The sequence below is a fragment of the Rhodnius prolixus genome, unplaced genomic scaffold (assembly GCF_049639745.1).
Source record: "Rhodnius prolixus isolate KJV_2025 unplaced genomic scaffold, Rpr scaffold_30, whole genome shotgun sequence".
Lineage (NCBI taxonomy): Eukaryota > Metazoa > Arthropoda > Insecta > Hemiptera > Reduviidae > Rhodnius > Rhodnius prolixus.
Window position 1 is genome coordinate 328,778 of NW_027411638.1, and position 27,682 is coordinate 356,459.

A 27,682-nucleotide genomic window follows, 5' to 3' on the forward strand; every position below is an offset into this window, starting at 1 on the left:
AAGATTGCAATATACTTTATTTTTTATTTAATTAGGACAACTGTAATCATACTTTTTAGCTTCTTTTTTTGTTATATGTCCAATGTGCAAAAAACCAAATAGCCTTGCGTCCAATTATTATTTTTTTATGTGATAAACCAGTCACAACACATGTAGTGAACACTACTGCCAGACAAACAAGCGCCTTATCTGACGAATTTGGTGGAAGTGAGATAATTGTTAATAGTATCTAAAGAGCTGGAATGGCATCTTTTATTCACCTTGACATTCAATAATAGTTTCTACAGCTAAATGCACTTCTTCTATTGATAAATTTGGTTGGATCTTAACACATTACATTTCATAAGCAGACGAGTAGTCACAAACTCGAAAAATAATGGGCAATTTGATTTAAAAGAAACATAATAATAATTTGGAGCATACTGTGGCTCGACTAAGGGTAATGTTGAAAAGACTTGTTAATTAGTAACTCAAGAAAAAAGCTGGCCACTTTATGAAGGGTGTCAGAATTTAGCATCTATAATGCAATAGAAAAATAAAAATCACATATTTTTAAAATAAGAAATCCCAGATTTAAATAACTATAAAATGACGTCTGGTTATGGACGGTGATGAAATTTCGATCCCTATAACAGTAGATGCATTTGCAAAAAAGACAAGTTTTTCATAGCAAATTCAACCTTGCATTGAAGAATGGTAAGTACGAGCTAGGAAGAATAGCAAGCTCACGACTCCTGAGAGAGAAAGGAACTGGTAGCGAAAGAAAACACCGCCAAATTGTCGTAGCTGGGTAATCACCACAGAAATGAACGATATTGGCCTAGTATACCAAGCTCACCTTGGCGGAGGGGGAAATGGGTATGTAGAGAATTATCAGTTTGAGAATAGACCCGAAAAGGAAGACAAACAATCACAAAGAGTGAATTGAAAATGTGGTTATGTATGCGTACGGATAAAATCTAAGATTTTATCTGCCGTAGCACGCATGTTTATTGTATTCTTGACTGCTTTCGGACTTACATGTATCATCAGAAGTACATGATTAGTTCGGTCTAGAGATTTAAACTTTACATATGTTTTCCACTCTCAGTATACTCAATCTAATTTTTCCTTTTTTATCCATTCTGAGACTCGGTAATAGTTTTGTTGCACGCAACATTATTTTATTTATTTATTTTATTACATTTATTAGAAGCAGGTTTTTGGACGAGAAAATATTCCAAAGGTAGTTAAACGTAAAGTGCGCATGAAATAGCAGACATTACTTCAATTTTTACAGAAAATCTACAAAAAGTAAAGACATTGGCAAACTCGATTGACCGAGAAAGGGGAGCTACTTGTGCGGGAAATAATTCTCTTCACAACTGAGCTCAGCAGAAGACCTGGTAGAGAGCACTCTACAAAACAGAATACTGTGCTAATTAAACATACATATATTGTACAATTAGGTGAGTAAAAAGAAGAAGCAAACCGCTGCTAATTTGACTCAAATCTGTTGGGATTGTTTTCTACACATTAGACATATGTTCAACTTTTCACCCGCAATATATTATGCTAAAGTAGGTCTTTTTCCTTGTTTTTACATCAAAAATTTGTTTACAACTAGTCGAAAATGAAAAAAAAAAATTAGGAACATAATTTTACAATTCTATGGTCATATACACTAAATAAATACACAAGACTACTAGTTATAATGAAAAATATGTGATTTTTATTACTATTTAAAACTTAATTTTTCGAACGTCTAAAACTGAAAAATGTCATTTCTTCACTTAGAAGTTTCTTCACTTACTTTTTCAGCATCGCTTGCAAGTGCTTCTTGCAGTGCTTCAACGCAACTTTTTGGGATTAGTATCCCTAGTGTAGAAAAACAAAATACAAAATATAAAACAAAATGCAGAATATATTTTATTGTGGGATGTGTAAAAAAAAATGATGGTTTTTCCACATGAAAAGTAGTACAACTTTCTTAATATAATTACGTAGTTACATTGATATTCTGGAAACACAGAATTTGTAATGGCACAAAACCTCTTTAAAATCAATATTTTCCAGAAAAAGTTTCAAAACAATGATATAACATTCGTTGAATGCTAGTTCAAAAAAATCCCTTGGATAACGGCTTACAAAACTAAAAGCCGTTCTATTCAGTCGAAATTAACTATTACACTCCCACACGGATTTCAAGGAATACATTTGATACTCACATAAATATTATAGATATATTAGGGCAGGTGTTGGTCCAGTGTAGTGTCGGCGAGCTCATTAGTCAACAGAGCCAAATATCAATAGTATGACGGTTAAAATTTATTTTAAGAGACAATACTATTTTAAAAACCCTGTTACATATGGAATTGAGCTACGCTCCAGCATCCAAAGAGAACAATCTCTTCCATCTAAATTTTTCCGTACAATCGTTAATGCTCCCTTCTATGTAACCAAATTAACCATCCACCTAGAAGTTTTTTCGTAAACCACTATAAGAAATTCCATAAATTTCCTGCATTTTCACAATAATCCTTTAGTCCAACATCTCTCACTCCGCACCTTTCAAGATAACCTCCCTATTAAAAAGATAATTTTTTGAAACTCAAGATTAAGCTGTTAAAGGACATACTTTCTTTTCAATTAACATTTGTCAATGTAGCTTCAGCTGCTGTATACTTTTTCCAGCGATGTCATAAAATTACTAATATTAAGAAAGCAATCAATCCCAGTGATAGAAAAAAGCTAACAATCGAACTAACTACGATATTTGAAGAGGACATAGAATGTACAAAAATACTCTTCAGTGTCTTAAAGATTATTGTAACGTCGTATCTGCGACATCAAATGTGCATTTGTGAATGGGTCGATGAAACTTCTTCAGTTAGAGAAACTATCATTTTTTTTATTATTATTTTTTTAATACACCCATTAAAATAAATGTGTGGCAAGGTACTTACCCACTATTTTCACGCCTTCAGTCGTCCTTAGCCGAATTACTTGCATCTTCGTATTATGACCAGTTTTGGCCGCCAAAACTGATTCTATCCTTGCCCACACAGAGAGAACCGACCCTGACAATACGTTGTAAGTTCTTCTTCTCAGGCCTACTTCACAATCAAGTCCTATGCTTGCACTTTTACAGTTGCCTCTCCTTAAAAAAATGTTATTGTATAAAAATCTGGTAAGGAACATTCACAAAATCTGGTTGAGAAAGTTCTACTGCCATTATCACAATCTTAGTATATCAGCTTATAAGCGTCCTCTAATCCGAACACTATAGTCTCGCCGCGCTTCTCTTCTTCAATCCCTACCAAAAAAATGAACGACAATCAAACAAACTAAACTCACTGAATTCATAATAAAAGTTTACCCAAAAAAATTACAAATAAAAATTACAGATCTGGTCTATGTAGTTGAAATCTCAAGTTAAGATAAAAGTGGCGAAGCCGAATTCCATACGACAAAATAAATAATTAAATGTAATTAATTAATTTATTTTTTAAACTAAGAAACCTATTCTGTAAAATCACACGGTTATCCCATTTTCTTAAACTTGGTGCTTTTATCTAAATGTATATTACACATTATACTGCTGATAGAACCTTATATTTTTGTAAAAGGCTCGTTAGGAGAATGAATGTGAAACCGCTATCTTCAGGTCTTCAAAAAGTCTATTTCTGTGGGAAAAACTTTAAAATAAAATATTAAGGCCTTCACACTATGATTTAGTGTTGGTTTGAATAATATCGTAAAAAACTGAAAAATCCATTCAATAAAATGGCTGGAGGGAAGAGATTATCTCAATGGAAGGCCTTAGAACGAGGTTCCGGATTCGAAACCAGTTAAAACACCTTCCATTGGCACTTCCAAGGAGCCCTTACCCTTAAACATAATTTTTCTTATTCTTTTTTAAATTTAAGTTGCTTTCATTTGCGACCGGAGTCTTTTTTGGAGCAATGTCGGATTTCTCACAGTGTTTTCTCGTTACAGTACACACTGTCGTCACCGGACATGAGACATAAAAAGTTTCTAGGAAGAGAAAATCTAAGGGTCGGCCGTTAGATCCGAAGCCGGTATCTCCGAGTAAATATAATACTTTAAGTACTGGGCTATTAATCCCTTTCACCGCAATATTCTCAAAGGTTGATGCGCCTTATTTAAAATAAATAAAGTGGTACGTCCAGAATAAGCGGATTTTGACCGAAAACTTAGAAAATGAAACAACAATATCAAAACGGAATTTGGTTTGAGTTTTCTGCGACTTCTCATGTCTGTGACCTTTCCACGCAAATGCACGGTGCCCTAAAAATTTTTTTTTTATTCAGGGGGTCTAAAACATGTATTTCCTGTAAATACTAAATTTCGAAAACATGACATGTTTATCAATACTTCCACTCACCTAAAGAAAGAGAAAAATCATGAATAAGACAATAATTTAAACAAATATTTTATTATTTAAAATAATTTACCAATAAGCATGAGAGCAGATCGTATTTGAAGAATCATACTGCTCCTTCCAATGGGTTTCTGCTTCATCTTTTGTTACTAATTTATATTTCTTTTCTAATTCACCCAAAGTTTCCTGTCGTAACTGTAACAATTTGTGTAAAAAGTTCAACAAATAACTAAAATGTTAACATTTTATACAAAAACTAGGAAGAACAGCTAAAATTCACCTGCAACCCTGTGTTCGGTCGGTAAATTGTGTATAGTTGGTCTTTCTTTCCTTCGGCTCCTTTCTTTACAGATTTACCGGAACCACTGCTCTCGATTGCTTCGGCCAAAATTGCAGTCTGCTTACCATTTCTTATCTGTATAAAGCAAAATGGTACATGAAAATTAAATATACTTAATTACAAAATGCCTGTTTTTTAAGATGTTAGGACGGAGGTTAAAATACTTCACTTAAATTTTACACACTAACTCATTAGAGCCCTGTTGGCAAACCTATGTCACGCGCGTCAGAGGTGACACGCGAACTCATTAGGGTGACAGACATCGATCGAGATAAAAATTATATTATTTTAAATAATACAGCGATTTGAGAAGTACTTAAATAAATTACGGTATTTATTGAGAATAAGAATCTGGCAAACTTTCCTCAGATCAATGATCATAAGTGATAAAAAAAAAGCTTATTTTTTACTAATGGTTGCAAACATTAAAAAATTATGAATATTTTTATGTGACACAGCACCAGAGTTAAGGTTTTTCAAAATTTTGACACGCCGAGCTCAAAAGGTTCGCCATCACTGCAATATACTTTCTCAGTTATGGGTTAGATTCTTGTAAACTGATCCGTAAGTTGTGAAGATATTGAAAATTGAATTTTTCTGGGTCATAAATTACTCTAAAATCTCACCCTTTATATCTCCTTTTGTAAAGAAATTGGTATGAAATTTTTTATTCTCATACACTATTCTTTACTCAGTTATGGGCGATAGTTTCATGTGGGAAGATCAATTAGTTGAGAAGATATTAAAAGTTGACATTTTTTTGGGTCATACCTTGTTCTGAAATTGCGCTTCCTATATTTCCCTATAACTGGCATTACAGTAATCAAATAATAGGGGTAATAGGGAGCTGGGCACTTCTTAAAAAAAAAAACTGACCATTTTTGCAGATACCGCTGCCAAATATCATACTACACAGTAGACCTTGGACTTGCGGAGGTAGTGGATGAGAGCAACTCCTAAGGGGACTCACAGGCAAACTTAAGCTCGGCGCAGTGAGCGCCTAGAAAGTGAAAATCTAAATGCCGGTAGATGGATTCAAACCCGAGATCTCCGCGTGGTATCCAGTACGCTAACCACAAACACATACACTATTATTATTTGCGAAGGTGACCTGTGTGGTGTTGCACATTTCAACTTCTTTTACAGACTCTGCATGCATTTTATACTTATAACACATAAAGTTAGAAGAAAATATCTAGAGCTATTTTCGAGGAAATCGCAAAATACTTTAAAAAAAATGTTCAGGTAAATCGCACTTTTGATTAACGGACTTGGTTCAAAATCTTAGCATGGAGAAAACACATCAGAAAGGATAGTATGTGTTCTGCGAATTTTAGAAGAGCAGTAAAATAATTTACATACCTGATGTGACAAATAAAATCCTTCTTTTGGCCCTGACAACTGAGACCATCGTTCAATGGCTTCATCAAACGACATTCCCCTTTCCACGTGAACAATATGTAGCTCTGAGGTCGCCACTCCCGTGGCGTGTTTCCGTAAATATTTGTACACTTTCACCCGTTTAACGTTCTCACCAGCTGTCCCCAAATCTAGAATTTAGCATTTAAATATCAATTAAATCGTAACAGAAGAAAAAAAGTGTCTAAAAACGTAAGAACCTGGAGGAAAAAATGATAGTAATCTCTGGACCGAGGAGAATGTCGAAAGTTTTTCGAGTAGAAAAGTAGAAATTGTAAACCTACTTTCACCGGCTCCGTGATAAGATAAGTGCTACATCAGTTCCAGGTCCAACACGCCGTAATAACCCTGTATATAATAGTCATTCACTTACCTAAAATACCCAGATCAAATCTTCCAGTTTTCTTGGCTTGCAAAATAATAGCTTGCAGTGTATCAGTGAAATATTTAAATAAACGATTTTGCAGTTCCACAGGCATACCGAGTATTCGGTTCAAAAATTTGCTCATATTGTTGTGATCCTTGTCTAAGACTAAAGTTCCTGGATTTGTATCATTGTTTACTATCAATCCTACACCAACCAATGCTGCCGCAACGTCTGCAAGAATAAAAATAATTAGAAATAAAAATAGAAAATTTAAACATCTCAGTCGGTTTTTCGTCTACCTTCATTTGTATTTATTTTTAAATTCAATTCTTTGGTTATAGGTGTTGCACAAAAATAAATCCTTTAACGCTTACAAGTTCTCTATTTAAAGTAATAATATTCCTATCATAAAAGTCCTTATCAGAAACATTAAAAAGATAAGAAATACAACTAACGTAACTCGCACAATACTCACAAGACCATGCAAAAGACCATCGCATCAATTATTAAACCCCCACAACAAGAAAACTAATTCCATGTAAAAACACATAAGTTTCTCTTGTTGCAGCTATTCAATTCTAATACCTAATGTCTTAAATCTAATGGGATTGAAAAAATAACTGCCATTTCAGTCTAGAAAAATTTATTTTGCCGAGCTTTCGACCTAGGGACTAGGTCATCTTCCGGGCTAGTTTAGAAAGTCATACTATTACATTTCAGGGTTGGTGTGTCTTCTGTCTTGTCTGTTCATGGACTGAGTGTGTGGAATATATGGTGAAATATTAAAGCGATATTTTGAGATATTTTGAAAAACAATTAAAAATATTGAAGATTCCATAATATACCTTTCATGAAATCGCCTTGGTAATCTCTTGGAGGAGGGACTAAATGAGCCTCATATCCCATAATTGTCCTCATAGTCGCTTCCAGTGCTGATCTACCATACTTATTGTCTATGTTAAATCTGGACAGATCCCTAGTCTCAGTCGCTCTACGATCACCATGAGTTAACGCACCCTGAAATTTGTTTTAATTAAGCTAAATAAATTTTGAGTTAAAACAGAGAATTCGACTCTTAATCATCCTCATCCAATATTTATATTGTAAAAAATTCTGAACGAGCCCGTACCAAACTTTCTAATCTTTTGGCAACAATCGATGCAAATCTTCTTTCACCAGCTAGATCAGATATCAGAAATATGTATTCCGGAGCGTTTACCTGATTACTCCGATGTGTTCGACCTGAAAAAAATAACAATTTAGCCACAAATAGCTAACTTTAGAAAGCCAACAGTTTTCCAAAACTATTATAGACTGAAACTCTCCAAGAAAACACAAAACTCTCTCTTGTAACTAACTACATAAAAATAATTGACGAACAGTCTTCAAACGAAACATTTCGACTAAATATAATTGGCTTCAGTATGTTCAATAAACCACCATTTGAAGCGAGAAATCTCAGGTTACCAAAATTCCTAAAATTTAGAAGCATGTTCTCAATCTTAAAATAAATATATAATACCGGCTTTTCATAAAAGAGATAGTTTCTTATCAGAGCATTAAAAAATGTTTATTGGCAATTATTAGAGCCGTTTTTTAAAACAAATCAATAATTTGAATGCCTTAATGCACTGTATAATATAGCAAAGTCACTTTAGAGAATGTTTAATGATTTGTTCGTGAACGGTTCCTCAAAACATGTAAAAAACGAAATATACCAAATTGTTGTATAGCTCTATCAGCACTCCAGGGAAGCTCTAACGTAATGTGTACTCTCCTTCTCTGGTTTCTAGCTCGACGGTCACTTTGCAGAGATATACCAGAACTGGCAGCCTCGGATATGATAGCAACATCTTTCAGTCCGTCCATAAATCTCTGTTTTTCTGGTTAAAGAAAAATAAAACCATCAATGTGGAATACTTATATGTATGTCTGCCGGACTTTATTTTTAAATAACCATTATTCAAATAATAAAAGAAACGTAGTAAATTTACCTGTCAAATTAAGTGTTTCTAAAGGAACATCTACTTCCGATCGAGACTCATACTGAATTCCATCTTCTGTTTGCACAACTCTACCCTTCCTCCCTGTCATCTACACAAAATGATTAATATTTAATGTTGGAGACGTTAGTAGTTTTAACAATATAATAATATATACTAACTTCAGCTACATTCTCCGGACCTCCTAGCTCGTCTATTAGTTGATCTAGAGTATTTGGTGGAAGACTTTCCCCTAGCTGTTCTATTTTCGCTAGCAATTCTTCTTTCATGGAGCACGCTCGTTCTATTGCCACCTTAATTATTTTTATAATGTTAAACATAATTTCTAAAATAAGAGTATTCAAATTAAAAAAGAACTTTCAAACACATTTCATTTTTTGCAATTATTACCAATTTAATTTACAAATGTTTTGAAATCTAAAACAGAAATGTACATCACACAATTAAACGATAGTGTTTACATTGCGAATGGTCTCGTCCAGAGTTAGTCGCTTCAGCGGAGGCGAAAAGCACCTGCAGTAAAAACAAAAAACAAACGAACAAATTCGGACTACGCAGAGAGCTGCGCTAATGGACACGGCGCACATAGTGAAAAAATTCCTCTACATACAAGTGATTAAAAGACCGCTATGCAAATCACCATGGCTTTCGGCACTACACTCCCCTCTCTGTACTAAAAAAATTAGCGAATATTAATAATAAATAGTTCACGAAGTTTTAAGTAACATTATTCTCAAGTTTTATAGAAATAAAAAAAAAATAATACAAATAAACAGATTATTAAATCTTATTCAATTAAATTCGTTAAGAAGTAACGGAAAAAATATATAGTATATACAAATGACAAAAATAAAAATTCCCGAAAAATAAAAAATTTGTCGATCATTGTCGATACTAAAGAAAGTAAAAAAGACTAATCTGCTGGAATTTAAAATTAAATTTAAATCTGAGAATATATTCATACGACAATATGCCCGCCTCGTTATCTTATGCAGCCGGACTACTGACTAACAATAAAGGATCGCTTTATAATGAAGACCTTTCATGTTCAAGAATATACTATGTAGCTACAAAATGACCTCTTGTCCAATGTTTTCTTCCTCAGACACGTTTGACAATACAAGAACTTAGTGTTTGTACACGAAACAAAAGCGTTACTAACCTGCCCTGGCAAAGAAAGAGGATCAGCTCCACTTCTCTCCTTCGCTTTAGTATTCATTACTATCATTGAATCTATTTTCTCTTGTGTGGACTGTTTTTTATTTACAGTCTTGGATCCTTTCCCTTTCTTCTTTCTAGAAAGCCATGGATCTGTAACAAAGGATACAATATTTATATGTACTTCATGCTATACTCTAAACTTGGTCAAAATTTATTTACATTAAATCTTTCACTCTAACAATAATTAAAAAAAAAACTTACCTTCTGAGTCGCTGTCATCATCAAAAGGATTAAAATCACTACTCATATTGCTTTCCTCAGAATGGAATTCACTTTCACCGGATTCAGAGAGAGATAATTTAAATTCTGAACCCGAACTGGAGCCCATTTCTGAATCACTAGATGAATCAGCTCGAACCCTTTTCACAGCACGGGCAGCTGCTTGACGAACTAGTAAAACAAGAATTTTAAGATAAAACCACTTAAAAAAAATTGGAGCAAAGCCTCAAACGACTTTTCTTAATGCAATTCCTAAATTTACGGCCAATAATTTTTTCATCAAAATTGAATAGGTATTACATCTGAAAAAAATTCTAACTCACTTCCCATTTCTTGTCTAAGAAGTGCTTCAGTATTTGAAGTATTTTTCAACAGTATTTGTTGAGAAACATGCCACAAAACCAACCATTTATTCTTTATTCTTCTCTCCTGTCAGTCCATGTATACAGATTAAGGATGAATTGAAATCATTTCCTCTTATTCGAATAGTACATACCCTCTCATTGACCTTATAATAAATATAATAAAGCGTATTTATGACTTTCTAAACACAAACATGTGCCAAAAATATTATCTTTGTTGCCGCTATTAATTAAGAAAAATTCCATAAGGTCTATATCCAGTTTTTATATTTAATTGACTGAAGCGTAATCCCGTTTCAAGTATTTTTCCAGATTTCTACTGGTTCAAACCTCTTACATTTCAAGACGCTAACAATGATTTAACACTTTACCAAATTTTTAATTTTCGCTAAGCTTAGGTTGTTACTTGAAATCAATTCGGCTATTTTTTGAATAAGTATTCGCAACATTAATATTTTTACAGTATAGTATTCTCAGCCCTAAGACCCACCTAAACCTGGAGAACGAGACTTCGATTACAGAGTATTTTTCGTCTAACCAACTTGCCTTCTCTATGGTTGCAGTCTTTTCTACCCTTCGCGTTAACGTCCGATCTCAGCTGGTTAGTAATTTCTTAACACAAGCCATATCGATTGATACTCTAAATGCCTTAATAGCTGTTGAAATTTATTTATTAATAGTTCTTCCGCTAAATTTCGGTTGAGCAGGAGAGATCCCATCTTAAAAGAAAAATTTGAAACTGATGTTTTTTCCTTGCTTGTTCAGTCAGCTAGGAAAGTCAATTAGTAGCGTACTTGCCGTAGCAGATCAAGAATTTTGAAAGGTGGCGACGAAAGAGGTTGTAAGTACAGTCTGAAATCGATAGCCGTTGCATTCGTAAGTGAAGCAGCTCTAACCATGAATTTGTCAGTCAGAAACAGACAGAATGGGAGAGATCCATTTCTAAAAACCACTTTTTTTGTACCAGGCAGATCTCAAAAAGTGTATTTCCGATGAAAACTCAAATGCAATACCTCTTATGAATAGTAAGAAAAAGTAACAGTGACCTAAATTAATTATAATTAAATATTTACTGGGTTTTCTTTTTCCAGTAGACGATCCTGGCTCAACATTATTAACAGCGTTATTATTAGCGTTTGATTTCTTTGAGTGTAATCCAATCAATTGATTAATTCTATTCCTGTCCGGCGCGGGAAAGTGTTTTTCAACCAAAGTTTGTAGAACGCCCCTAAAATGTAGTAACAAAAAATTAATGCATTGAAAAAACAATACTGTAAGTTTTGACGAAAAACATACTTTGCTGTAGACACAAAATCTGTAAGTTCTCCATCATCCCGTTCCAATTGTTCTAAAGTTCTCGCTTCACCGGTAGACTGAAGACCAATCACAACACATTTTCCACACTTAACGGCTTCCCTGTGACAGTGAAATCAGATTCTGGGGTGAAACTCGATTTATACCCTTTGAAATTATTTCAACTCTAACAGAAAATTTTGTAAGGTTTACTTGGTATTTTATACTGGTCTTTTATTAGTGATTATTATTTTTAGAGAATATACAATTGGACTTAAGAATGTCAAAAGTGCATTGCCTATTGTCTCACTATGACTGCATCTTTTACATAGAAACTGTTAAGCAAAACATACACATGTGTTTATAAGAGTGAAATAAAACATAATTGTACATAAGAGTTTTCTTTTCTAGCTAAATGAACATTGTTAGGAGGGACATTTCCGCACAATTCTGTAGAGATGTACTCCCGGGTAACTGCTTTTCAAACTTGGTCTTGTAACTATGCTTTAGATGTTCCTTAATATCATATAATGGTGGAGTAAATAGTTCTAAAAACCCATCACCTCTTAAAGAATTTCCGGGAAAAATTTTCTAGTAAAAGTTATAGATTCATTCGTTGTAAACGCTACACAAATCATCAAAATATAGGAGCCATTAGCAGGAAAATCTTGTAAAGACAGATAAATTCTAATAGTTAAACTCATTAAATTGGGAAATACAGAATCGACTTAATCTTTATTAATCTAATACTTGTGGCAACCCATTGCAAAAGCAACACGTTAGAGGAAAGCCTCAACACCCCCTCCAAGCAGTGTCCATAATCGAATTTCCCTAGAAAAATGTTTTAAATAAAGATTTTAGAATCAAGTATGTTCAATTAGCAGATTTAGTTTAAAGATTTTTTTTTAAAAAAAAACTAAAAATCTATTAAGTAAAGTGATAGTTCCGGTTGACCGATTTCGACCTAAACCATATTAAAAACCACTTTTTCAGAGGTAGGGATCTAAAAATGGTTATTCTCAGTGAAAGTTCAAAATAAAAAATCTCATGATAACCCTTAAAATACATTCTTTAGTAAGAGAAGTAAAAATTTTAAAAACGTTTTTTGTAATTTTGATGGGTTAATGCTTGAAATGAATGTGACTGGCACTTTAGATAGGTAAACAACATAACATTCGCATAAGATGTAAAAACGACGTGCAGCCGTTTTAGGGAAAATCGTAGAGAACTGAAAAATACATTTTTCTTTTCATTTTTAAGCGGAAAAACCTTTGTTTTTTAAATACATTAAAAAACACATATAATTACGGTTTAGTTTCAATAGGCACATTGAAAAAAAATTATGAACTTAAAGTAAATTTTATTACTTACCGTGCTGTAGCTACGGCAAATTTAACTTTAGCGGCTATACACAAATACTTAAAAAATCGTTGATGTGATGACCAAAATTGTCCCCACATAGTTTTTTTCATTCTATTTTCTGCGTCTATTAATTCTGCAGCTTCTTGGAATTTCTGCATAGCTTCCACCCACTGTAATTTACATTTAAATATGAAATCAAAATTTGTGGTAGCTTTAGATAACAGTAAATAAAAAAAATAAGGGACTAATTTACCAGTTTAACGGAGTCATCATAAACTTTAATGAACTCTTCGGATAAACCTACTTCTTCAATTTTAAAAGCTACACCATGAAAACTTAACTGTCTTGCAATGTACATTCCTCGCAGTTTCATATCCATAGCAACGATCTCCATCGCACCAACTCCTCTGGAAATTTAGAAAGCTATTGAAGTTCAATAGTATTTAAAAACTATCCAAATATGTGTGATGTTTACAAACATCCTATTTTTTCAGGCGAGGCTTAACGCCCAACTACCAATTAGGTGTCGTGGACGGAGGCTGAAGCTCGTACTTTACAATAAACAATTTTTTCTAACCAATTAAAAGTAGTCATTCGCGGGATTCGCACTGAGGATCTCCCACTTACAAAGCCACACTCTTGACCAATAGACCAACACCCGCCCCTTGACTTGTGTTATTTTAGTACGTGAAAAATAAAAATTATAACATTAGTAATACTTATTTAAATATATATATATATATATATTCAGGGTGTTTCAGGGTTAAGTGTCCTAACTGAAAATATGAATACCTCAAAATAAGAAAAAAATTTCCTATGAAGGTATGCCCGTTAACGCTTTGTTTATGAGATATTCACGTCTAAAGATTTCCATATTATGAATTATTATTAGGTAGGTTATAATAAAAAATAATAATCTTCCAACTACTTCGGAATCGGTATCTTTCTTCCAAGCAGCTACAGCCTAACGGCACTGGATTGCTGTTATTGATTCAGATACTCTTTTTCTTAAAGAATGAAGATTGACCGGCATTTCATACACTTTTCCTTTAATGGCACCCCATGAAAAAAAAAAAAAATATCCATTAGTGTCAGATCTGGAGAGTAAGGATGCTAAGCCGCTGGTCCTCCACGGCCAATCCATCGATTGGGATAATTTTGATTTAGCCACTGTCGTGGACCTCTGCCGCAATGTGCTGGGCAACCATCTAATTGAAACCATGAGTTCCTTCTAAGTTGTGGCAGAACGTCTTCGATTAAAATGTAATAATCATTACTAAGAAACTACAGAAATGTGCCCGCATTGAGCCTAGTTATATTAAGAAATGAGGACCAATTAAAATATTGTCTAATATCCCCAACCAAACATTGTACTGAAACTCGTGCTGAAAATGCTGCTCGCGAATTGCATGAGTATTTTCGAGCATCCAGAGATAATTTTTTTGGTTGAACATTTCTTGTGAATGTAGCTTCATGGGTCCAGAGAATATGACGCGAAAATTGTGGCTTAAGATCAACTTGATTTAAATACTAATCGGAAAAATTTCTTTGACAAAATGCTTCAGATAATAAATGACGTACCCGTTAATAATGCTATGGGTGACATCCATCTGCAGAGAGAGTTCTCCATACTGTAGTTGGCGTAATATGTAATTCAGCCGCAGCTCTTAGTACTGATTTTAGCAGTTATACAATCAATTTATCGTTCGTTCTAAAATCTTTAGACGTGAATATCTCATAAACAAAGCGTTAAAGAGCATACCTCCAGAGGAAAAGTTTTTCTTGTTTTGAGGTCCTAAATTCATATTTTCAGTTAGGACACTTAACCCTGAGACACCCTGTACATTTGATTCTATTTAAAATACACGTAACCATAAATAAATATTTTCAAATAAATAGGCACTTTTTTTTAAATTCTTTTTTGAAAAAAATATTTTTTAAAAATATGAGATGAAATAAGAAACATCAAAGTTTAATCGAGTTTTTAGGATTATAGGGAATTTGAAACAGGAACTCTGTCTATATTCCATCTTTCCAAAGGATATGTTCGAATCTAGAGGCTAGATAAAAAATAAAATAGACATGTCATGAGAACACGCGTTATAAAGTGTGACTATTTTTATTCCATGCGCCAACTAACGCCTGATAAAATTGTTAATTATTCTTTTAAAAGATTGTCTGGCATCTGTGACTGTAAATAGTTAACTTAAAATAACAATACCTTTTTTCTACAGCCGAAATGAAATCATTGAAATCCGGAAAAGGAGTACCCTCTCCCCACATTCCCAGACGTGTCATGTAAGCCATATTACGAGGTTCTGAAGCACCTGTGGCCGAAGCATACACTACTCTTGCTTTAGGTAATTTGTTCTGTAAATCAAGAACGGTTAGACCAGTTTTCGTTGGTTTACTCGAGCCAACAGGACAAAGATTCTTGGCTCGATGGCATTCGTCGAATACAATCTAATAACTGCGATAAAGAAAATATAAAAATATACAAAACGTTATTTTAGAACAGCATTAGTTTAAAGCTATACTTCACATGAAACAAAAAAATATTTGATGTGAAACACAAACTTTTTGTTACTGCAGTTCTCAAAATTTCAACTTACAACTTTTCTTCCCATATCGAACTTTTTTTACTGTTTTTAAATAAAAAAATTAATATGAATACAATAAAATAGTAATACTTACTATTAATATTATACATTGCCTATAGACTAATGCACTAAAACTGTGATTTTATAAAAGGTATAGGAGTCAGCTCCCTCAAAATTTTAAAAATCGTACCTTGAAGAAAATCGCCTAAAACAGGAGTAATAGACCTAAAATGTGATACGCACGCGTAGTACAAAGAAACCTGTTGGTGTTTTTAATAAGAGAAAACAGAATAAAACAAACCAAATGAGGAAATCTAATTAGAATTCTAATTCTAATTAGAATTAGATTACTTAAAATGTTTTTGGAAAATCAATTAACATTAACATTGCGTAGGATTGTTGGATAATAAAATGGCACTTATTGAAATTAACACTATTTAGGTTTGTTAGATTAGCATTGATTGACTACATTGGTCAATTAACTTCTATTTTTCCATTTTTTATTTGGCTGAACTCAAAGGTACCAACCTTTTATCTGAAAAACGAAATTCAAAAAACTGACAATCGCAACACCTTCTTTTGCCAGCAGAAAAAAAAAAAAAAGAATGTGAAATAAACATGTATCGAGTTCTAGCTGTAAAGGATACCAAACCATCGAAATCATCGCCACACCACTGGACAAGTTGTTTCAAACGTGATTTATACTTGCCACTGGACTGTGACGATTCACCAATCAATGCTGAATATGTAGAGAATATGACACCTCTCTTTATATTACCATTAACTGCTGAAGATATTTTAGCGTACTTTAACTGAAAATAAATGGAATTCACATTGGTTAATAATCTAAGATACTAACAATAATGTGAAAAATAGCTAAAGAAGATAAGATTCACCTTATTTAAAGAATATACATCAATATTTGACGCCCCTATGTCTTTAAGATCACGTTCCGCATCGTACTTGAGATCATTAGAAACAGAAACCCAAATAGCACGTTTCCTTCCCTTGAGGTAGTTTTCAAAAATCATACCAGCTATAGTTCTGCCCTTTCCAACACCGGCACCATCACCTAACAGAGCAATCTTTTATTTAATAGAAAGAATATAGCAGTTGTGGTTTTATTGACACACTATATTTCATAATTTACATTGTGTTTCTGGCAAGCATTGCGGGAGGCTGATTTATATTTAAAAAAAAAAAAGTGTGAACATTCACACAACTTTCCCTTACCGAATTTTCATCCCTAACTTTTTTTGAAATTAACAATTTGCACTAAAAAGTAGTTCAATATTATACATGTTCACTTGAAGGGTACTGTTTTCGAAAAAATCGTCAAAAACTTCATAAATCTATTAGGTTGAACAGCAAGTTCTGTCAGCCAATATCCTATAATTTGAAATTTTAGTTATATATTTAATCCTTATAAATTATTGATTTGCGACAAATCGATACATTGCACTGAAAAGGAGCTATAGAGGAAAGCCCAACAATCCCTTTTGTCCAGAACTGTTCTTAATGTGTCTGGGAAAATGTATTTTTAAAAAAATCTATGCTTAGGTGCAATTATTATATCAAGATTAAAGTTTTATTTTTGAGTTATATTAACCACACGCTCCACAGAGAGGCAGTCACACATACCGAAAAAGAAGTTTTGTATTTTCATTGTTTTTTTTATTCAATTTACCAATTAAAAAGCCTGCTCTGGTACCGTCGGGAAGAAAATGTTCGTGCTGCTGTGATGCATATGTTATCGCTTCAAGTTGTAGGGCAGACAAGGCACCGGTAGAGATGGTGTTCTCTGGAAGGGACAGCTGGTACCACACATCAGTTGGTTCCACACTTGAAAGAGACGCTGTCTCAACTACAGGATCTGGATGTTTCTTACCTAACTTTACTGCAATCAAAATAATAATAAAATTCTTGGGTGAAACTTCACACCGCCTTCTCTTATTGTTATCATTACAATTCCAAATTGGTAAATTTTAGTGTGACATTGAATTTTAGGAACTTTCAACACTAAATTATTAGCTCAATTATGAACTAATATAATGGAAATAATTAAGAATCGTGTTCAAGAAAGCTCCAGAAATACATAATCCTATTTGGTTAAGTCGTACATACAGTTAATACATTTCTTCTAACTTAGAAATTTTAGCTTTTCATGTTTTATCTTAATACTCTCTTAACTCTCTTAGTACGAGAGGTGTTAAAATAAACATTACACATCATTATGGAGTACGTTGCACTAAAACTACATACTGAGACATTTAGAATCGAGCAAGTAAAGTTCGTTTACTGATTTAATAAAAACTGAGCTGCTGTTACCTGTATAACACCAAAAAAAAAGTAATCGGTGCACTGAAAATAAAAACTTAGAAATTCAAACTGTTTTTGTGCAAAACCAAGACGTCATATACTGAACGAGACTTGCAAAACCACAAGAGAAAGTTTGTAATTTTAAATTTGCTCACACTTGAAAGAAACGTTTAAAAGCCATACTGTTTTATTTTAAAACGATTAAAAAAATTCACTGTAAGAAGTTTATTTAAGAGGTTACAAAACTTTGTATGAACTATTTGATACTCCACAAAATTCAACCTACAAAAAACAAATCATAGAAAATTTTTCAAATTATAAAATTTTCGTTCGTACAATACTTAAACAAAATCGTTGGGCTCATATTCGATAATAATGTGAAGAAACTCAAAAATTCTTTAAATTATGTAAAACTTCCGGTAGCAAATTTGGCAAAAAGCTTCTTATCTGGATGGATAAATGATAGTTATGTGAGGAGCGGACAAGCGAGTAGGGGGTAGATGAGTTGGAGCGTAGAGTGGGGATGGGACACCACGGCGAGAAGAGAGTCAGTGTGGCCTGTGGAGCGGAGAAGGCATATTGGAGGAGGGAGTAGCACTTGTTGCCTGCCGCTTGACTCTAGCCAGCTATGGTGTGCGACACTGAACGACAGACTGACATACCTGTGGAGTGGGACTGAGACGTCCAGTACGATCATTTATACGCTGGTAGCGAAGGTGCAATTTCTGAGTTATAGTTACTAATTTTCTGTTTTAATAAAAGATTCCTTTAATTTGATGTTTGTGTTTTCCTTTAAAACCCACTTCCGTTCCCGACCTTACACTTTATCGGAAATGACAATAGTATCTCAACAGAATATCAAATTAAAATTTTTGTGCCGATTTTCATTTTAGAATATTACACTCGTATTGCTGTACCAAGAACAACTTCTGCTAGAATTTATCGTTTTCTGGCTACCTTATTGCACGCATTTTCAGCGTTACTTAATTTTGAAAAACCGACATGATCGGAATACTTTCTCTGCTAGCAGTGATAGCAAGTAACCAACTCTGGCGTGAATCAATGTCGCACTCTTCTCCTCACTACGATTTACATGATATCGTCTCAGTTCCCCAAAACACTCAAAAATTATATTCTCTACTATTGCTAGTAAAATGTAGTACTTTAACAAACTCGTTTATAAAAAAGGAAGATGGCTTGGTCATATGGAGAGAATATCCCTTGATAATTGTTCAGAAAGGTGATTCAAGGAAGAATGGGAAGAGCCTGACTTAGAGATTTAGCAAGTTTAAGATAGCTAGGTGCTAAGGAGGATGATCTCCCCTGTATAGTTGAAATGAGGTGACAGTCTACGGCAGCTGAGGAAAATGGCTTTCTCTAAATGGGGTTCATTTCCTACAATAGAACTATTACTTAAGATGATAAGGAAAAAGGTACTGAACCAAGTACTAAGTTTAAATAAAATCGTTTGAGCTATTTTCGAGAAATTACCAAGGGTTTACCGATCTTGATCGAAGCCTAATCGTATATATCCTTTCGAGGCATCTAACTGAAATCACACTCTCATGCTAATCTATTTCAAACCCAATAACCCCCAAATAATGTGTTTTGAAAACTGAATCCAAAAATCTATAAAATCTATACTTCCTCCAGAGGAGAATGGGAGTAAATAAACAACTCACACTTAGAGGGCATATAGTCAGCATAAGTTTCGGCCACGCCCATATCTTCGTCTTCATTATCTTCTTCCTCTGGATTTTGTACTGTCGGTAACTTCTCCAACATTTAAAATATAAATGTTAAAAATATCATTTTTTACATTACATAGTACACGAACATTACATATTACAAAATTAAATTTATACAAAACGTACTTTCTGATCGGCGTTCATCCAAAACTGAGCAAGTGCCTTGTTGGGGAATGCGTTCATCCAATTCTGATTAGCAAAAGGTACCTTCTGGCCAAGTATGTGATTGAGAAGGGCACCATTACCTGGCAACAGCATCGGGTTTAGATTGGCCATGGTAGAGTAGAGTAGAGAAGCATCGTTTGGATTAAGTCCTGCTCCAGCTCCAAGTCCTGCTAGTTCGAGACCTACGATTGATTTACTTCTGTACATTTCTTAACCCCCCCCCCCCATTTTAACCCACTTTTTTATAAATGAAAAGAGAGGAGCTTACTCTGTTGTAGGAATTGTGCTGGGTTGTGTGGAATCATCCCATGAAATCCAGCAGCGCCTACTGATGGAGGAAAGCCTAAAGCGCCAAGCATGTTTGCTGTGGACTGCAATGGATTGTATGAACCAGTTCTGACCATTTCAAATCCAGGTGTTATATCTTTCATTATTAGGCCACCAGGAATCTTGTTTCCTTTTAAAGCTCCGCCACCACCGTTATCGTTTGCACTAATTCCTCCTATAACGCAAAACAATTATTACCTTAAATTCGAATGTGTTTCATTAGCAATAGCTTTAAAGCTATATATAAAATTTGGTGTTTAACATAATACATGCTTTTGACAAAGTTCTAACACAAATTTTCTCCACCTTTTTTTTAAGTTCAATACAATTGAAAAAGTTCTCACAAACTAGAGACCGACTTACATGAATGTATTTTAGAAAATATATTTAGTTTAAAGAAAAAGCTTTGGGGGCAATTTTCAAGATAAATCGCACATAAAGATGAGCTAATCGTTCAGTAAAGTGGTCTCGGCAACGTGCCGCCATTACAATCAGTTGACTGTAACTTCTACAACTAATACACATGTCTATATGCCAACAAAACCAGTTTACACACCTATGCTTGACAGTTTGGCAACCATAATTTTTCAAGGCCCGCACATACAAGACGGAGTTCAAATCACATAATGAGATGAAGAGAAGATCAAATAGTTACCATCATTTTCAGTTAAAAAAAAAAGTAACCTGAGGAAAATTTATTTTCATCAGATTCGGAGTTTTGGCCGAGTAATTTTATTTTTATAATATTGAACAAAATTAGATCCTTATACCAGATCAGAAAAAGTACTTTAGCCAGGAATCTTAAGTCTACCCCTTCCCTCCTAAAGTGAACTCTCTCGTAAAATGTTTTTACAAAAAAATTATAGACCATAATAAATATGTATAATGTAAATACGAACAGTTAATGAAAACTGTTTGATGTTAGAACAAATCACAAAAATCTATCAGTAAAATGGAACTTGCGGTAGGTCATTTAGCACTTTTGAAGATAAATAATGGCTATTTTTACGTGTTCTCTCTTCCGATTGAAACTTCCACACTTCTGTGTTTATGAATTGGATTTATGAACAGCCATATTACTAAACCATTTCAGACAAACATAATAGGATTCTTAAATTCCGTTAAATTAAACAGGAAGATAATAAGTGCTAACCTGTTTTCAGTTTTGGTTTGATATCTACTTCATCAGTCTCGTTCTCAGTTTTAATCTGATTGATGAGTGGGCCATCTTGATTGTTCATGTTGAGGGCTGTAGCTAAATCCTTGCCTCCACCTAGTAAATATAGAAGTAACATAAAATCATTTACAAATTCATGAGCAATTAAAAAAACCGGACACTTAATAATTTAAACTAAAAAGTTGGTTCTAAGTGAAGATTTTTCGGGTCTTAAAGAAACAAATCAAAGTCTGTGTAAGGGGCTGGAGGTGGACCCAGTATGAATCTTCCTCGTACAGAATAGCTCCTAAATCCAGCTGTGACATTGCAATACTAAGTTCAAATAAGCAGTATCACCGTACAAAGAGGTTTGAAAACAAGGCTTATTACTCGTTAAGTCTAGGCAAGGCTTTCAGGTAGATCTAGTAGCAACTGTCAGGGTGGTTGAAATCATAGGCTGGGAAATATCAATAGTCATTGGTCGTCATTGGTTGCCGTCCCAAAACTTATCAAGTTAAAAATCATAGCAATGAATGGATCTTTTTACTTATCCTGACGAAGAATCGGTAGTCGAAACAAAGGAAGTAAGACAGCAGATCACCCAGCCATAGAATGGACAAAGCCTGGAATATTTTATTTTATTTTTTTAAATAAAAAACATCAATAATCCAATTTACAGAAATAATAATAATAATAATAATAATAATAGAAATAATAATATAAATAATACAAATGGTATTAATTATAATATAAAAAATAAGCCTGGAAAACAGCACGGCTTCAAATTAGTGTAAAGACTTCTGAATAGCTGAAATGCCACAGTCATGTGAGACAAGTTAGGACGGCAGGTGAAAAGACAGGCCACTCACACTTGGTCATGAACGGGTAGTTAAGTAACTAGCGGCATATCTGGGGGTCCTGAGCGTCCTTTAGTTTAGAAATTAAGGAGACTGAAAGTACTGGATGTTTGGTGCGGCCACGACAGACTTACACAGCCTCTCCGAATCTTACAATGCTCAATAAGGAATCCAGCTAGCATCCCAGCCTATATTTGGTCAAAAAAAGTTATCTGATACCTTCCTAAATTCCCGATATATATACTCTATGATTGTATAGTAAGCCCAGTTAGGCATAGTTAGCTGGTTACAAGGATTCACTCTCCTTAAATAGATGAAGGATTCTGTTCGCTGGAAAAATCAAATAGCTATTTGATCGGACCTTGAGAAGCTGAGGCCTTCACTTATATACAGCAGTAAAATAATTAGCAAAGTTGTCTTAATGAAAATCAGAGAGTTTTACAATAGAGTTCTTAAAAACTAACCTGGGACTTCAATTTTGTCAGGATCATCATCTTCATCAAAATCACTATCCGAAGACTTACTGTCACGATCAGCAATATCCTGCTTATTCTGATATTTCATCTTTTTCGGTTTCTAAAACAATAAGTAAAACATAATGGAGGAAACAGGTAATTTCGTGTTTTATAGAATAAAGATGTCCCCCTTTTATTATTTTATTAATTAAAGTTAAATTTCATTTATTTTTATCGAAGTATTTTTTGTTTTTATTAATATGTGTAAGTGTGAGTGTACTACACTCGTATGAATATTTCTTTCTGAAACTTTACCGCTGTAAATGACACGTTTTCTTCTGTGAAATATTTAGGTCAATAGGTTTTACAAAGATAAATGAACTATACTAAAAAGACATAAGAACTTCAAAAAAATTTATTTGAAGTTTTATAAGTTTTAGTCATATATGCATGTAAAAATCATTATTTTAATTAAGCTGCGCCATCTTTAGTCATTGAGGTCTTTTTCCACTCTTCGGACAATGTTCTCTCATTACACACGATACAGTTGCGTCACCGAACAGTGAGTAGTAAGAAGGCTGCTATAACAGAAACTGTAAGAATAGGCGACAGGGTTCGACCCTGAGATCTCCACGTGAGATTCCAGAGGTAAGCTCTTATTTTTTGCAACCTTTGTTACTTTCTGTACAAGAGAAATGAGAAAATTTTCCTTTTAAAAAACAAATTAAAAAAATAAATAAATAAAGCATTCATTTGGACTTCAAAAGAAGGATGCTCATTGTATATCCAAAATATCCGAGAATTAATGTATTTTTTTTAAATCACATTTTCTTTGTGATTCATTATTTTAATTTGGGTATTAACATTTGTTTCCGTATTCTGCTGTTAAAATATTAACAAGAACAAATTTTACGGTAACTGTATAAGTAAGTAACACCAGGCAAGTATAGCAATATAGATTTGGTCTAATTAAGCAATTTTTATAGTTTTGCAATTCTTGCCAGTTTTAATCTGGATAAATATTTTCGTCTTTTTTTTACCTCCGTTGATCTCTTTTCTCTCCATATTTTGCATATAAAATTATCACAATGTTTTAATTTCACAATTTCGAGTCCTCGTGCCATAGCCTGAGTTAATTTCAGAATGATTTATTTCTCCTAAAATCTTCATTTGAATAAATTTGACAGCATAAATGTTTTAAATAACAAATTATGTTTATTACATTAACAAAAACTTATGGTTTATTAAAGTAAATAAAAGGGTTGATTATATTTATCTCTAGTATGACTTTATGTGGAGCGTGTTAAATGATTCTCCGTAAGGCATCCATTCCTATTCTTGGTAAATCTTTACAATAGCCCACGGAGGTGTGGCCTAATATCGAAGTGATTCTGATTCGCTGTTACCATATAACCCGCCAAATTCAAATGTAAATATAAAAATATTTCTTTATTTTATATTTACATTTAAATCTGGCGGGTTATATGGTAACGCGAATCAGAATCACTTCGAATTATTAATTCAAGATTGAAAATTTTATTTATTGTAAAGATCAACCCTATTCTTTTCTCAGTCTCCACTTAGATCTTACCGAGAAGTACATCTTGCCAAACGATTTTTTTACACATGTAATCTAAATTGCGACGGAATGGTGTATGCAAGATCGGTCAACGGGACAACAAGACAGAGTTTATGATGTACAGTGCGCTTCATGTAAAAAGAATGGGCGCTGTGATGATCTAGTGGTTAGGAGCGTGACTTTGTAAGTAGGAGATTCTCTGTTCGAATCTCGCTTTGTGTTTAGTTTGGCTGTAAGTAGATAACACTAAACACAAGGGAACTGGTAAACCTCGGGAGGATCGAGGCAGCCAGCTGGACTTAAATAATCACTTCGAATAAGCGTCTCAATTAGGGAGTGAAAAAGATAGAGTGATGGGAGGAGGGAGAAAGAAACTGTACAACGTAACATCCTGACCGAAGCCATTTCATTAAAAAATGAGGGTGAAAACCTCAATTTTGTTACTCCTTAGATTACCAATGAAACCACTTCAAAAATGCCCCCATTGGAGACTGAGTAATAAAGCCTGGAAACGGAGAGACTACAAAGGTACACTACACTGAAGAGGAAACAATTATAACACCATTAGGTGCCAACAGTTAGGGGCTATTCGCTCGCCCTGCAGAATCAATTCCTTATCTTAACACATATGACAAAGATTAAAATTATTCTGAAGGGAGTACGCAAGTGCTTGTGGATTTTGACAACTTCCCGGAAAGCCTCATCAATGGCACATGATTGGTCCAGTAGATTTTTTAATGTTAAAAGTAAGGATTAACAGTACAATTTTTTTTTTGGAAAACAAAGCCACGCTTACGCTGGTCAAGAAAGGCATTTTCTTCCTTGATTTCACCAAGAGCACCCTTAATTTCACCAGTTGTACATTTTTTTCAATAAAATTATTAAATACAATTTTTAAGACACGCTTTAAAGAATCAAGCGTAAAATACCATGATTTGCAAATGTCTCACTATGTTAAGAGTTATATATTTAGTAGATCTTCTTAAAAAAAAAGAAAAAAGTTCACTTTAGTCATTCACGTCCATGAACATTAAAAGATAAACACATGATGATAAGCAGGAAAATTGTTAGATGAGCGCAACTACAGTACTAAACATCCCCTGTCACTTTTTTCTAAGGTCCAATGTTTTTGGCGAAAAACTTATACTTCGTTAAAAATCAGTCAATTATAAAAAAAAAGAACTATAGACTGGCAATGAAACAAAAAAGAAAATTAATGAAAAAATACAAACCTGCTTCATAACCTTCTTTTTTTCTTCTTAAAACAAAAAAAAAAATCAAGTGTAACTGTAAAGAACTTGAGTATTTCCTCAATATTTAACCTCAAACACTTCTTTGAACTGTATACATTTTATTTTAAATACTTAAATGAATAATAATTTATTGGATTACTGTATAAACAATCGGCAAGTAACTTCTGAAACTAAAACATAAAAAAAAAAGTAATCAGATTCTAGAGTTGTATTGCACATATTCACTCACTAAAAGAAAAGTAGTACTCACACAAATTAAACTTTTTTAAACAAGATTTCTAAATACTTAAGTAAATTCATTCATTGCAATTTTATAAATATTAGTAGGACTGTAAACAAGTCAGGAGCGTAAATTTTAACCAATAGCTGTATGTAGACATGAAGCAGTGCGGCGAGGCAGGGTCATTGAAGGCTTGCGCACTGGCTCCGACCCGGCCAATGTTGCCAATGCAATATTAATGCTAACCCAAAAGTCAATATCCTTCCGAAAATTTGTCAAGTTTTTTTGGAGCAGACTAATTTTTTTCTAATGTAATATTTAAAATATAAATTTGTATCCAGAATTTTACATTTATTTAATTTTTATATGGTTCGAAAGAATGTTTTATTACTTGAATTCTAAAAAACAAAAACTATTTGTATATCTACCAATCTACTAGCACAATGTCAATTTGAAAATCTCAGTATATGAAGCTTCTCAAATTATTACTAAGCTTTAATATGTAAAAAAACTTTTTAAATTTAGCAAAACATTTTCTTTTATTTTTTAAAAATATATTGGGAGGGGGTCAATTTTTTTTTAGGTTACACTACTTACCACACTTAGTATCGATGTATTTTTTGAAGTACCGTTAATGTTCTTTAATTAAAAAAGAATTTAAATGTATAACAGAATTATTATCAAAAATTACAAATACAACTGTTTTTTATTTTTAAAAAAGTTTATATTGTCTGTGATATATATATTTTTTAAATCGTATCATAACCATGTAATTTTGGCAACCAATGCTGGGGCTAATGCCCTAATTAAGGACAACTTCCTCTTAGAAGATGTACGCTTCTTTCACAAGTATTTGCTTAGCTTTCAGCAGCTGCACTGTTTTTATTAGTCATATTAAGAGATTAAAATACTTCTTAGTCAACAGCCCTTCTACCGTTGTGAGTGTGAGGCCGACTGTAACATCTGGACCATTAGATCACTTCAAGAAGTGAAGACAAGAAACATTTATTTTCAAGAAACATTACAAGTGTAGACAAGAAACATTCATTTCTAGTCTCGTTCTTTGATAGTCAAATTTGGGAAACCTATAATGCAGGAGAAACGGTTATTATGCCGGCAGTAAAAATGATTCTTAGGTGGCCTGGGCCTGGAAAAAAATACTTTTTTTTTTTACAACGATGCGTGAATAAAGGAAATGGCAGATGACATTAAAGTAACGTTAGTTACTTGTCTATACTGACTTTTCAATGCAAATTGATATAGCACTGCATCCTTTTTTTTTCGCTCGAAAGTAGGCCAGCCAAAAATTTATAAACTACGCTGTTAACCAGCAAAATCATACCACATAAAGTGCAGTGTTCAGAGCAGCAAGAATGAGACGATCAAAGTCTGCCCAAACTTTATATCTCCATCAGTTATTGTCAAAATCCCAGTACTAATTTTTGGTACTGGCAACAAGATTAACTGCACCAAAAAGTAAAAACCAGCAATAATTCGACACTCCGACCATCTCTTAAATCACGAAATATACAAGCCACAGTTTCTGGGTTTTTTTAAAGTAAGAAAGTCGTGTTGATTTATGATAATCATATTACATAGTTAATTTTAAAACCTGTATTTTTTCAAAAATTAATACAGTTTATAATTTTTTTTTTTTTGGTGACAGCCAAATTTGTGAAATGAAACATAACTAATATTTTTATTTTATTTTTTGAAAACTTTTTATCAGAAGGTGGGAGAACCAACCTTCTACCAGAAATTATTTTACTTAAACAAAATTTTAACTTAAGAATGCACAAATTTGGTGTATAATCTTAATGAACACTTTTTATTTTATTAGAATAGTAATTATTCAACCATCTATTTTTAGTGTCTATCACAAAATCATATGAAAAAATAGAGACCAATATGGAAGACTAGTAGTGGTCTTATTTTTTACATCGTTTATCTTTAAAATTATAAAGTCGAAAAAAAAACTAATAGGTATTTCTATTCTCTCGATGTTTCATGTAGTTTTAGAATTGTAAAACATG

At 33.3% G+C, this 27,682-nt stretch overlaps 1 protein-coding gene across 6 annotated transcripts; it reads right to left on the reverse strand.

The window, feature by feature from the left end:
- Positions 1 to 857: 857 nt before the first annotated feature.
- Positions 858 to 25,819, reverse strand: sno (Protein strawberry notch). 6 transcript variants are annotated; one of them, XM_074144001.1, is made up of 28 exons: positions 25,680 to 25,819; positions 25,409 to 25,599; positions 22,607 to 22,718; positions 21,283 to 21,402; positions 20,071 to 20,304; positions 19,764 to 19,969; positions 19,572 to 19,662; positions 17,258 to 17,467; positions 16,467 to 16,642; positions 16,218 to 16,382; positions 15,192 to 15,433; positions 13,224 to 13,377; positions 12,980 to 13,140; positions 11,612 to 11,731; positions 11,389 to 11,543; positions 9,936 to 10,124; positions 9,676 to 9,824; positions 8,675 to 8,806; positions 8,505 to 8,604; positions 8,229 to 8,393; positions 7,640 to 7,752; positions 7,356 to 7,527; positions 6,517 to 6,741; positions 6,087 to 6,274; positions 4,665 to 4,799; positions 4,458 to 4,579; positions 2,946 to 3,139; positions 858 to 1,857 (listed from the first exon to the last, which is right to left on the reverse strand). In XM_074144001.1, exons 2-28 carry the CDS (start codon positions 25,415 to 25,417, stop codon positions 1,769 to 1,771), a joined length of 4,128 nt encoding a protein of 1,375 aa, XP_074000102.1. In that variant the 5' UTR covers positions 25,418 to 25,599; positions 25,680 to 25,819; the 3' UTR covers positions 858 to 1,768. The 6 variants fall into 6 exon arrangements, with proteins under 6 accessions (XP_074000102.1, XP_074000101.1, XP_074000100.1 ...); XM_074144000.1 differs by having other exon boundaries at positions 19,572 to 19,665; XM_074143999.1 differs by lacking the exon at positions 25,680 to 25,819 and having other exon boundaries at positions 19,764 to 19,972; positions 25,409 to 25,549.
- Positions 25,820 to 27,682: the final 1,863 nt, after the last annotated feature.

Coding starts and splice junctions, on each gene's coding strand:
- sno (XM_074143995.1), bottom strand. Junction 16,383..16,466: donor ATGTATATTCTTTAAATAAG/GTGAATCTTATC, acceptor ATTTATTTTCAG/TTAAAGTACGCTAAAATATC. Junction 7,753..8,228: donor TAGAGCTATACAACAATTTG/GTATATTTCGTT, acceptor TATTTTTTTCAG/GTCGAACACATCGGAGTAAT.